Source organism: Lynx canadensis, chromosome C1 (assembly GCF_007474595.2).
Source record: "Lynx canadensis isolate LIC74 chromosome C1, mLynCan4.pri.v2, whole genome shotgun sequence".
Taxonomy (NCBI): domain Eukaryota; kingdom Metazoa; phylum Chordata; class Mammalia; order Carnivora; family Felidae; genus Lynx; species Lynx canadensis.
The window spans coordinates 121,603,842-121,617,318 of record NC_044310.1 but is presented as its reverse complement, the minus strand read 5'-3'; the positions used below and the strand labels follow the sequence as shown (position 1 = coordinate 121,617,318).

The 13,477-nt window shown below is 34.0% G+C and overlaps 1 protein-coding gene across 1 annotated transcript in view; it reads left to right on the top strand.

The window, feature by feature from the left end:
- Window positions 1–13,477, top strand: part of DPP10 (dipeptidyl peptidase like 10) — a 502,021-nt gene that overhangs the window by 23,042 nt on the left and 465,502 nt on the right. The window contains exon 3 of the mRNA XM_030323703.1: window positions 6,908–7,003. Coding sequence (XP_030179563.1) covers window positions 6,908–7,003 — 96 coding nt within the window. The remainder of the gene's footprint in view (window positions 1–6,907; window positions 7,004–13,477) is intronic.

Below are 13,477 nucleotides of genomic sequence, written 5' to 3'. Positions count from 1 at the left end.
AGAAATCAGATACTAATGTGGGTTATAAATGTTTGTTGACGGGATGTGGTTGGAAATGCTCCTGAAGTTGTAACACTAAATAGCATGCAACAGTGAGCAGAGGGTTAAGCTGGAAATTTCCTGACATGTTATAGGCCAATGTCTTGAAGAAAACAAACAGAAAGCCCTACTTTTTAGTGAGTGCTGTGGTATCACTCTCTCTGAGAAAAGAGAAGGACTGTGGCAATGGTACTTTCTCAGATAAGTTGGACTAGAAAGGAATTCTAGTAAGTTCTGGGGAGGGTACGCTAAGTAGTTGAATTTCAATTTGAACAAGGGTTCTTGTGGGTAAAAGACATTAAGGATATTCTTAAAATAACATTTATATAAACAAATGTTTATATTAAAAAAAAGATCTAACTGATACAGTATTGAAGAGGATGAGGAAATAAAACTTATTTTGAGAGACAGTATAACTTTAGTAAGTTGGAAAGATACAGGTTCCAGTTTCAGTCCTGCCTCTTACTAATCACGTAGACCTTTGTCACATTTAACCTTACTCAGCTCAGTTTCCCCTGTGGAATGAAGATACCCAATAGGGTTTGGAGGGCATTTGTAAAGAGGGATATTAATTTTAAAAGATGAACACCCCAAAATATTATGAAGATACTTGAAGAGAGAGGAGATGGAGTATAGAAGTGAGTTTGAGAAGTTTATAGGTGGAAGATGTCTTTATTCCAGGACTGAAAAAAATTCAAGAGACCTTAGGGATTGTGCCTGGAAGCTAAGGTAAATTTAAAGAAAGGAATAAACAAATAAAGGGGAAAAAAGAAGTATATAGTTCATTTTCTAAGTAATGATTAAAACCAAAGTAATCCTTAAAACACACATCTCTCTCTCTCTCTGATTATTGTTTAAAATAAAGATTAATTACAATAATTTGAATTACTTTGATAAGTTGATTTTAAAATAAACTGCAGGTTCAATTGCAGTTAAAAGAAAAATTCCTATGGGGCACCTGGGTGGCTCGGTTGGTTAAGCGTCCAACTCTTGATTTTGGCTCAGGTCATGATCTCACAGTTCTGTGAGCTCAAGCCCTGCATCGAGCTCTGCACTGACAGCATAGAGCCTGCTTGGGTCTGCCTCCCTCTCTATCTGCCCCTCCCCCACTTGCTCTTTTTCTCTCTCTCAAAATAAATTGTAAAAAAATAAATTAAAAAAGAATAATTGTTATTAAATATATTAATTTACTGAAGGTCAGAGAATAAAAGTTCAAAAATATTTAATACAAATATTCAACTGTTAACTGATTTGTATGACACAAAATGGAAAAACAATGGGTCATCTCATTTCATTCATCAATAGTGATCTAAACATTTAAGTAAAGATTTTGCATATTAACCTAGCAGTATATAATAATAATAATTCACTTGGCCAATTGAGCTTTGTTATAGAGATAGAAAGTGGCTGAAATTCGGAATTTCATTTATACAACTTTTATATCAATGCATTAAAAGAGGGGAAAATGTTTATATGTAAGAGGCTGAAACTGTATAATGATATAGTAATAATTTCAAATAAAAATTCTAACTGACATAGTAATAAAAACATTACCTAAGAATGGTAGAGATTCCTTACTAAAATTCTAGAAAAATTATTTTATTCAATAATGACATATTAAGATACATAGAAATATTAAGCTCTTTTTTTAGAAGAAAAAGATAGGTGTATCATTACTACCATTATTATTCAACATTGATTTGACATTGAACATAATGGAATGATTCACTAAAATGAAAAGCTGCTTTTAGCAAATGGTGCTGGAGAAACTGGGCATCCAGTAGACAAAAATTTAAAAGAAATATAAACCTCAAACTAATTCTCACACCATCTGCAAAAAGTAACTCAAAGTGCATCAGGAGCTTCCATGTAAAATATAAAACTATGACTCTGTTAGAAAAAAGAAATGTAGGAGAAAATCTTCAGGACCATGAATAGGTGATGCACTCCTGGTTTTGACAGCAGAAACATCATTTATAAAAGGGAAAACTAATTAAAAAATTGGACCACAGTGATTTAAAAGCCTTTTCTCTGGAGAAGTCCTTTTTAAGAAAAGAAAAAGACAAGATAGAGAGAGACTTGGAAGAAATATTTGAAATTAAAATATCTGACAGATGATCGGTATCTAGAATAAAGAACTTTCTAACTCAACAGTTCAGCCAACACACAAACAAAAACAATCCAGTTAGAAACAGACAGAGGGCATTAACAGACATTCCATTAAAAGAGTTACACTGTTTACATTCACATTAATTCACATTAAAAGATGTTCATCAGCTCTTAGGGAAATGCAAATTATAACCACAATAGATATCATTACAATTATATGACAATAGCTAAATTAAACACACACACACACACACATTGTGGCAAGAATGCATAGGAACTGGATCTATATATTGCTGTTGAATATGCAAAATAATGCAACTACTCCAGACCTGAAAAACCTATGGTATTTTCTGGCAAAACTGAACATATGCTTACCGTGTGACTAAGTAGTTGCACACTGTGGCATTTATCCCAAAGAAAGGAAAATTTATTGTCATACAAAGCCTGTTAAACAATGCTCAAAGGGGCATCTGGTGGCTCAGTTGGTTGTGCATCTGGCATGCTTTGGGCTCAAGTTGTGATCCCAAGGTCATGAAATTGAGGCCCACATTGGGCTCCTGAGCATGGAGTTTGCTTAAGATTCTCCTAATGTCTCTCCCTCTGCCCCTCTCCCCCACCTGTACTCTCTTTATCTCTCTAACATTAAAAAAAAAGCTCATAGAAGCTGTAGTCCTAATAATTCAAAAACTATAAAGGACAACCCAGATGTATGTCAACAGGTAAGTGGTTCAAGAAACTGTAGTACATTTGTGCCCTAGAATATTACTCAGAGATAAAAAGACACAGAGTACTGATATACTCAACAACTTAGGTGGATCTTAAGGGAATAATTTTGAGTGAAAAAAAAATTTCAAAAAGCTTGCATATTGTATGATCCTTTTTACCTAGTATTCTTGAAATAACAAAATTGCAGAGATGGAAAATAGATTAGTGTTTGTCAAATGGTTGCAGAGTGAGGCCATGGTAATAAAAGTACAGTTCTATCTAGTGATAGAACTGTTGAGTATCTAACTGGTGCTGGTTATATATGATAAAATTGCATAGAGCCAGAGACACTCACACACACACACACACACACACACACACACACACACACACACGTACACAAATGAATGCATGTAAAATGTGAAATCTATCTGAATAATTTTGGTAGAGTATATAAATATCAATTTTTCTGATATTGATTATGCAAGGTGTTGCATGTTATTGAGAGGAACTGGATGAAGTACATAAAGAATTTTCTGTGTTATTTCTTTTTTTAAAAATTTTTTAAAGTTTATTCATTTTTTTTGATAGAGACAGAGCATGAATGGGGGAGGGGCAGAGAGAGAGGGAGACACAGAATCCGAAGCAGACTCCAGAGTCAAACTGACAGCACAGAGCATGATGTGGGGCTTGAACTCACGGACCGTGAGATCATGACCTGAGCTGAAGTTGGACGCCCAACCGACTGAGCCACCTAGGCACCCCTGTCTGTGTTATTTCTTAAAACTGCATATGAATCTGCAAATACTTTAAAATTGTATATATTATATATGCATTATATATAATATATAATAAAATAAGAATGAGAAATAATTTTGTTTACAGTAATAAACATATAATTATAACTAAATCTAATAGAAAAAGTAAAGGATATATATGAAAAATAGAAGCTGCAGTATTATAGGGGTGCCTGAGTGGCTCAGTTGGTTAAGTGTCCAACTTCAGCTCAGGTCATGATCTCATGGTTCATGAGATTGAGCCCCACACCAGGCTCTGTACTGACAAGTTAGAGCCTGGAGCTGCTTCAGATTCTGTGTCTCCCTCTCTCTCTGCCTGTCCCCACTCACGCTCTGTCTTTCTGTCTCTCAAAAAAATAAATAAATAAACATTTAAAACATTTTTTCAAATGATACAATATTATAAATATACATAAAATTTAAGTGGTATAAGTAGCTCTAAATTAAAAGCTATAATATTACACAATGGTTAAAGTTTTCCAATTTTCTGTGCATATGTGGGGCAGTTTTAATAAGATCTTCAATTTGGAAGGTTGAAATATGATTTTAAAGGCATATAAAGAAAGATGTTTGCAAATTATTGATATATAATTTGAAATATTATTTGAAAATAAGATTATTTGCTGTGGTGCCCTTGACTTATAAGGTATTTTTTCACATTAACATCTATATCTGTATTGTAAAAGATCCCATAACAAAATATGTATAAATATCTGTATCATAAAAGATACAATAGACAAAATATGGGGGAGTTTGGGTGGCTCAGTTGGTGGCTTTGGCTCAGATCATGATCTCACAGTTTGTGGGTTCAAGCCCTGCATTAGGCTCTGTGCTGACAGCTCAGAGCCTGGAGCCTGCCTCCGATTCTGTGTCTCCCTCTCTCTCCCTCCCCCACTCCTGCTCTCTCTGTCTCTCAAAATTAAATGGAAACATTAAAAAAATTAAAAAAAACAATAGACAAAATATGTGGAATTTACCTGGGAACAGAAACAAAAATCTTTGTCAGAAAAACGGGTGTGTGTTTATTTAGACAAATGTATAGTGACTTGTATCTACCATGACAGATAATACAGATCATACAGAATAGTTTCACTGCTCTAGAAATCCTCTGTGCTCCACCTATTTTTCCTCCCACCCCTGCTCCAAAACTCCTCACAGCCACTGATATTTTTAGTATCTCCATAGCTTGCCTTTTTCAGAATGTTACATAGTTGGAATCATATAATGTATATAGCCTTTTCAAATTGTCTTCTTTTAGGGCACTTGGGTGGCTCAGTTGGTTAAGCATCTGACTTTTGGTTTTGGCTCAGGTCATGATCTCACAGTTTCATGGGTTGAGGCTCCATATCAGGCTCTGCTTCCATAACACAGAGCCTGCTTGGGTTTCTCTTTTTCCCTCTCTCTCTGCTCCTCCCCCACTCACACTGCCTCTGTTTCTCTCAAAATAAATAAATAGACTTAAAAAAAACCAAATTGTCTTATTTTACTTAATAATAGGCATTGGCAGTGCTTCCATGTCTTTTCATAGTTGATAGCTCATTTTTTATCACTGCATAATATTCTGTCATCTGGATTTATCTATTTGTCTATTCATTCACCTAGTGAAGGACATCTTGGTTCTTCCAAGTTTGGGGAATTATGCATAAAGCTGCTATAAACATTCATCGCCAGAGTTTTGTGCAGACATAGGTTTTCAACTCCCCTAGGTCAATACCATAAATCACAATTGCTGGATCGTATGTTTAGTTTGGGTAGAAACCGCTTAACCCTCTTCCAAAATGTCTGTAGCACTTTGCATTCACTCTAGCAATGGATGAGAGTTGGTAATTTAATTTATAACTTAGGCCTTCTCTAATTCCCTCTGCAAGATCTTTCTCTTCCTTTCTTTGAACTTCTGTAATACTCTTTATCCTTATTCTGACATTTATCATATTCCTTCTTGCTTTGAAACAAACTATTACAAATTTTCTAATTCATTAGTTTCAAAAAACTGACACGAGATAAGTGTCTTATCTAAGAGTTATTTATCCTGAATCCCTCAGGACAGACAGATAGGTCTCCAGCATCTTACAGTAAGTACTTCGTTTAAATTTTTGAAAATTAAAGGTCCATTATCTGTTGAATGAATGAAGAAAGTTCAAATTTTGATGTGTCAGACTATCAAATGGGGCATTTTGTTTTGAAAATCCATATATAATCCCAATGCCCTACGCTAGGCTTGGCATCATACAGTTCTCACTATTGTCATTAGTAATATTTTTTCCAGGTGTTTTGTAGCGATTATTTTGTGGGTTAAATACATGGCTGACTCATGTGAAAGGAAATTGCATTTGAAGTTATTGATTCTCTACCACAGCTTTTCAGCTGGAAGAAACAAAAGCTCTCACTGCAATAAGGCTGAACCTTTAAAAAACAATATCTAATGAGGTTAGTATATGTCTTTGACATTTTAGTATCAACCAGAGTGAAGGTCACAGCTGAAAGGTAACAAAGATGATTTTATACAGTAAATAAAAAATGCTATTGAAAAGAAAGTGAAATACTGCTCACTTTTTATCGCCTCTAGTATCAAAAGCATGTTTGTTATGCCTGATTTGGGTACTTCATCCATATTCTTCTTTCATTTCATAGATTTTTGAATTGAAAAGGGGAGTGCACTTAGTTTTTATGTCAGGGGCCTATATAAATGTGTGCTTTTTATTAATATTCTGCAATTGTATTATTTGAATTTTTATGTTTATCTTTTAAATCTATTTAGTGTTTGTTTGGTAGTAATTGTGGGAACATGGTATTCGTTCTGTTTGGTGAACTTCCTTCTGAGTTGGGAAGTTTCTTTATCATTTATATTATGACCCTCAACTCTTTCGTTTTTGGTGTTTACAACAAAAATATAAGTTTAGCGTTAGGAGTATATGTCAAAGTGGTTTTGGAAAGTAATGGAATGGATTATGGTTAAGCCACGAAAAATGTGTGGGCGCAGTGCACAACAGGAATTCTTAATTGCGTTTATATTATATATCACTACATCATAGGGGATTGATCTATTAAATTTGTGCTAGATGAAGATAATTATAATATTTAAAATAATTCAATGAAAACGTTCATGAAACAAAAAGCTTCAAATGCCAAAGGCCATATTAAAATGACTATGTTGTCCTCAACATATCTTTGAAACAAAATATTCCAAATTTTATAATTCATTAGTTTTGAAAACTAACATAAGACAAGTGTCTAATCCAAGATTTGTTTTATTTTAGATGAACTCACAAATTCATCAGAAACCAGATTGTCTTTAGAAGACCTCTTCAGGAAAGATTTTGTCCTTCATGACCCAGAAGCTCGGTGGATCAATGGTATGTGCACACATCTGTATGTGCTGTATTTATTTTGAGTTCCATGTAACTAAAATGAAATAATTATATTTGGTAGCTAATATTTTAATTAACATTATGCTTCAGCAATTATATATACCAATGTACCATTTAATCAGAAATTAATACCTTGGCTCATGTGAGAGAAAGCCAGTTCCTAAGATAGGTCATCATTCAAATTATTCTCAAGTATTAGATTGTCCTATATCTGCAGTGCCTCATGATTGCTAGTTATGTGACTTTAAGCATGTGCTAAATCTTAACATTTCTCTGGATAATGCTTTTTGGTGTAGAAATCTATACTTGTAGAAGTATAGATTTTGGGAGGCTGCGTATGTAAATGCTTCAAATTTGGCAATCAGATTAGTTTTCTTTTCTCTGTGTGGCTTTTCTTTTTAAGTTTAAGTGCTACAAACTAGGGAGAATCTTTGCAAAGTTGAAATACGTACATATGACATGGAAATATATCGCACTTTCTTTTTCTGGCTTGGTAAAAAAAAGCCCCAAAAGACAAAAACAAAACAGAACAAAAAAAGCATCTCAGTTCTTCTTAGGTTAGTTCTGATTTTATTATTGTCAAAAGTTTTAAAAAAGCTTTTAGATTTAAAAAGGAACAATGAAAAATAAAAACCACTGAATGGCTCTATGGACTTTGGTTTTTCTTAATGAAAGGTAATAGGGGAAATTATTGGATAAGAAATGTGTTGGTAAAAAGGAAGTCATGTGTCCATTTCTTGAATATTCCAGTTTGCCTGACCATTCTAATCACTGTGGTTAGATAGCTGTTAATCTTTGCCCTTCACTTTATTTAGAGATAATAACTGTGCTTGTTTTCAAGGCACAGACTAGATTATTTGTATGACAGATAAAAGGAGATTTGCTTTTTCATCTAATAAAGATCATCTTACATACAGCCCATTCTTTCTTCTCTAATATTCTAATCAAGTGCATTTATGCCTGCAAATTAAATGTTAATTGGTGGAAGCTATAAAAAGGATGTAACTTAGTTTGTGAGGGCAGAGGCCAAATCATGCTTGTTTACCTGGCCCTGATACAATTCCTGGAGATCAGAAGACATGATTTGAATAAATGAATGAATGTATTTAATTGAAGTCCACTGTTATTTTTAGATAAACTCAAGTTTCAGTTGAAATTGGTTGGGATATGAATGTGTGCCATGGGGATGGTGTTATTGATAGAGAAAACAAAATAGCATTTTATTAACTTATTTGTATATTTTCACTTTGAATTGTTCACAATTTTGGGATTTGCCACATTGGTGCCTTGCATTTATGATTACTTTAGACATACACTGTATTTATTTCACATGAGCCCCATGACTAAAGAAGGCTAATGGAGAGGTATATCATTACCAGTCATTGCATGGATGTCTCACAAATGTTTCTTCTGTTTTTAATTTCAAAATCGTCTTTTCACTTGCTAGCACTTCTATTTTCTATTAAAGGAGATGACATAAAAATTGTGGAAAAAATCAGGAGTCAATAGATTTGAACTGTTCAGCAATATTCTGTTTTATTTACCGCGGTTTTGGCCAAACTATAGAAATTTGCATAGTCTTTGGAAATCAAGAAAAAAAATCATGGACTTTTCTCCTTTCTCAGGTGAACTTGGACTATTTAAAGAGGTATTTACTCCTGTGTATAACTGACACTTTGATATTGAAGTGCCAGAGGACTGGACAGATACTTAAGCAGTGAACTGCATGCTAAATTAAGCCACATTTCAATATCTAGGACACACATTCTACTTTAGCACTTTACAAGATACTAAAGTAACATATTTGCAGTCAGTTATTTTCATCATTTTTTTTCATGATTTCTTTGCCAATCATTGGTAAACTTAATCTTGACAAAATATCTTAGGACAAAGCTGCAGTGTTCTTCTCATTATACTCTAAGTAAAACCTAAGACTTAACATGTTTATAAAATAATTTGGCTCAAAAACAAGCTTTTAAACAAGGTGAAACAAAATTTAAGCTCTTAGAGGCAGACACTCTTTATAAATACCCCTGAAGAAATTGACATACTGTTAGTTAGTAGATTGTATATACTGGGTTGCTTTTCAAGTAGAGGAATAGATTTGTACTCATTCATTTCTCTTATCCAGCTCAGATCTGCTTTCTGGCAATCACTAGATACTTGGCCTATTTACATATTCCTCACATAGCCAGAAAATACAGTGGGAACTCTGTGGATAAAATGTGTAACCTTGGCCTCATTATCACAGATTGTATCAAAAGGTGAAATGTGATCTTTCTATTTATGAGATGTCTCACTAGGTTTTCTTAGTATATGCATGGCTTAAAGGAGTCAAAGCTGAGCTCATTTGGAAGCTTCATTTGATTCTTGGAGGTCACCTAGGAGCACTTACTGCATTACTGGTCAAGGAGAAGGAGGGAGTCGAGATGGCCCTGACGTGTCTAGGTTGTTGTGAAGCAATGTCATTCATTATGCTGCTTCTCAACTAATATATCTGTGAATGTCACTGCAGCCTTGGATAGGTGCTCATATTCATGGTTAGCTTAACAACTCTCTTCCCCCAAATCTGCTCATATCCTTGAAATCTCCATTTTTATAGCATCCTTTTCCTAGTTACATCACCTTGAAACCTGGAAATCCATCTTCTATAACATTATTCATCTCCCCACATACATTTGATGATCAATCAATCATCAAAAAAAGACCTAACATTAATTGAGGGCCTTCTGTGTTAGGCTTTGTGCTAGATATTTTCTATACATATTTCATGAATAGCATGTAAAGTTAAACTACGAACCCCAGAAAACTGAAACTTAAGCAAAAACTATGTATCCAAAAACACAGCTGATAAGAGATGGACCCTGCTTTCCTCAGTATGTTTAAGTCTAAAACTCAACTTCTTTCATTGTTTGACTCTGAGATGCCAATCCCAGTCTCCAGTACACTTTCCAGCTGCTTTGATAATCTCATTGCTATGGATTTCATTGCTGTTGATCCTGTTATCTTTAATATTGTGGTAATGTCCTCTCCATAGGTATATCTATACGATGTTAATTTATGTGGTCACTGAAAGAAAGATAGATATTGACATGTTTATGATATAAAAAGTGAATAAAGACGTCTTCAAAACAGTGTTGATGGCGTGTTATATCATATCATCTGTATGTGATATGTGTGCAGATGGCTATGTGCATATGGCTGGATTTTGGCCTGCCTTTTTTTTTCTTTTTGCCTATACATTATTCTCTCTAAATTTTCTTTAATACATGTGTACGTTTATGTGATTTTTATAACTAATTAAGAAAGAGAATGTCCTTCCCATTTTTTCATCACATGGATCTCCAACCAATCCCTCCATCAGTCTCCTTCTCCTGTAAACTAAAACTATAAGGCCCAGCTAAAAACTGTTAATGCATTTCTCAAAAAACATCAGATGGACACCATTGAATAAATTTCAGACTCTTCCCTTTGTAGCAGGTCTCTTAGAATTAAGCTCAGCCTCTTGTCTACTATTCTGCTTTACATTGTATTTCAGACACATTGAACTTCTTGATGTTTTTCATAAGCTGGAAAGCTTTCTTGCTCTATGCCTTTGCCTACACTATTTTCTCTGCCCCAATCTCTTCCCTAATCTGAAAACCCAAATTTTATCCCACTTGAAACCCAGTGCCCAAAGAGCCAGTGACTATTTTTCCTGCCAGCTGTGAGGGTCACCATCGTCTTCTAAACATCTAAACCTCTAAACTCTCCCATATAGAGACTCCTACCTTGATTATAATTATAACATACCTCATCTCCTTTAATACAGTGCTTCTAAAACTCTTGTGAAATGTCACTATTTTTAAATTTAATTAATTTGTTTTTATATCTGACCCTTGAAAAGCACTGGGTTAGGAGTGTCTATTAATATAAATAGTTGATTAATACATATTTTATGGATTACATGTATTATATACTGTATTCTTAGAGTAAGAGAGAAAAGAAAATGTTCTTAAGAAAATCATAAGGAAAAACAAACAGTACAAGATTAGGGATTACTGTTAACATAAACAGTAGATTAATACATATTTTATATATTATACTTATCATATACTGTATTCTTATAATGAAGTAAGGTAGAGAAAAGAAAATGTTGTTAAAATCATAAGGAGGAGAAAATACACTTAGAGCACTGTCGTGTATCCAAAAAAATCTGCATGTAAGTGGACTCACATAATTCAAACCCATGTTGTTATTTCAAATGTGGCATGAATCAATACTTTTGAAAAATACAACAAAAGTAAATTACTAAAAAAAAGATTCATACATATTCCAAATACAACCCCAAATTCTACCTTACTCTATTCAAGAGTTCTAAAATTATATTTCAAAAATATATTAAATAAAAATGTAATATTGGAATTTAAAAAAAGAACTTTAAATATATCTTTGGAAGACTGGATACAGGCAGGTAATAGAGAGTATTGCTTTTACTCTTCTTTTTGTTAGTCCTAAATCAGAATTAAACAAATATTGAGAGAGAGAGAGAGAGAGAAATGATTCATATTATATGCCTGTTCTCAGATTTGGAAGAAGCACTAGCCTTGCTGTTCTAAAGATTTTAATGTAATAAATGAGCTTGCCTCCTTCTTGTTAATTAATCTAGGCTAGACTGATGACAACACTACTTACTGAGGATAAACTTTATCTAGATTATTTCTACTTTTTGTTTTGTTAATATTCATAGTAGAGAAGAAATCAGTCTCTAAAATAAGGATGATAGTGGGGGAAATTTTTAATGCAGTTTTGGTAACCTCAGTTTACTCATTTTGAGCTTTTACCCATAACAAATCAGGCGATAACTTGAGAACTTTATCTTCAACTCTTTACCACTAGCCAGTTTCAAAATTTATCCTGTAGGGTATAGATCCTTTAAATCACCTTTTGATAAAAAAATAGATTTTGGATTTTAAATACATATGGGTTCTAGTAGACAAACTGATGTTAAATTATACAATTGTGAATGAGGTTTTATTGTGTACAGCTAGTCTGTCACTGCCTTACCCACTAGTTGAACTATGCAGTGAGATTAGTCCACTTAGACATTTGGGCCTGCAGGGATGTCAGATTGCCCTTGGAGTTTCTAAATGTGTGCTCTCAATTAACCTTATCCCATTGTGGACCAGTGGCCAACCCTTTACTAGCTGACTATAGTTTGCCAACATCAGCTCTAAGAGACAGAAAGCCCTGAGGAGAGGTGCTTATATCGTATTCATGTTTGAGTCACCCCAGCAGTTAGCACCCTGCCTGGACTCCTTCTCTGCTCAGTAAATAGTTTACTTAGTGTAGTGGAGTGAACTATTATATTTTCCTTGATATATAAACGTGGGCCCCTTGATCCATAATCAGTACAGGATTCAGTTCGGCTCCTTTTCTCATGATATGCCTAGATTTTCCTCTGATCTGTGCAAACCTGTCCTTCCCTGTGTCCACCCAGCATGTAAGTTGTTGCACATTGTTTTTGAAAAATGGATATTTGGGAGGAGCAATGATATGTGAGGCTCTGGATTTAATCATGACTTTATTGGACTTCTGTTGGAACCAGTTCAACCCATCTCCCAAGTGATCTCCAAAAACAGATATTTAAACCTGTTATCTTTTATGTGATGTGTGACCGTATGACATATTGATATAGGGAAGTCACTAAAATGAGACAAGCCAGGGTCTCAGCAATTTTTTAGAGCCTACCAAGGCTTGTGTTTTGTTTTGTTTTCATTTAAACTGAGGGTAGATAGTCGTTCCTGTATGTAGAAACATGGTGAAAATTAAGTAAGCAAAAATGTGTGAATAGCAAAGATAACAAACATAAAGGCAAGAAAAAAATAAAGGAAAGGTAAGAAAATGTGTAAGTAAAAAAGAAAGGTCTGAAGCCTAAAGATCTTTAAATGGTTAGTATCCTGAATAACCACTTTTAGAGATGATCCAGTCACCTGGTATTTCTCTGTAAATGCCCCCCAGCAGCCTCATCCCGATGAATGGTGTCTGAGATACTGAACAGAAGGTGAAAAGCCACTGTTGTATTCTTCATGAAAAATAAATTATTGAAGTAATATCAATATTATTCCAATAATAGAGGAACTAATATTGGGAGAATCAAACAAATGAATCTCGTTTATTATTTTTTTGTTTGTCACTATTTCATCATGCTAGAATTTTGGTCTATTCGTTCAGTTTGGTTGTGTTGCAGAAACTTGGATTTTTTGTGCAAAGGGAGCTAGTTACAGCGTCTACAGCAATCTCACTCCCAGCCCTCCCTGGCAGAAGATTAACTTTTTTCCCTTATTTTTTGTTTGCTTTTACAAAAATAAAATTATAACCATCAATCAAAGTGTTATTCAAAAATGGTAGAATTGAATTCATGACTGTGAGGTTTGGGGGATAATTTGTATTTTTATTACAGCATAATTTATAAGGACA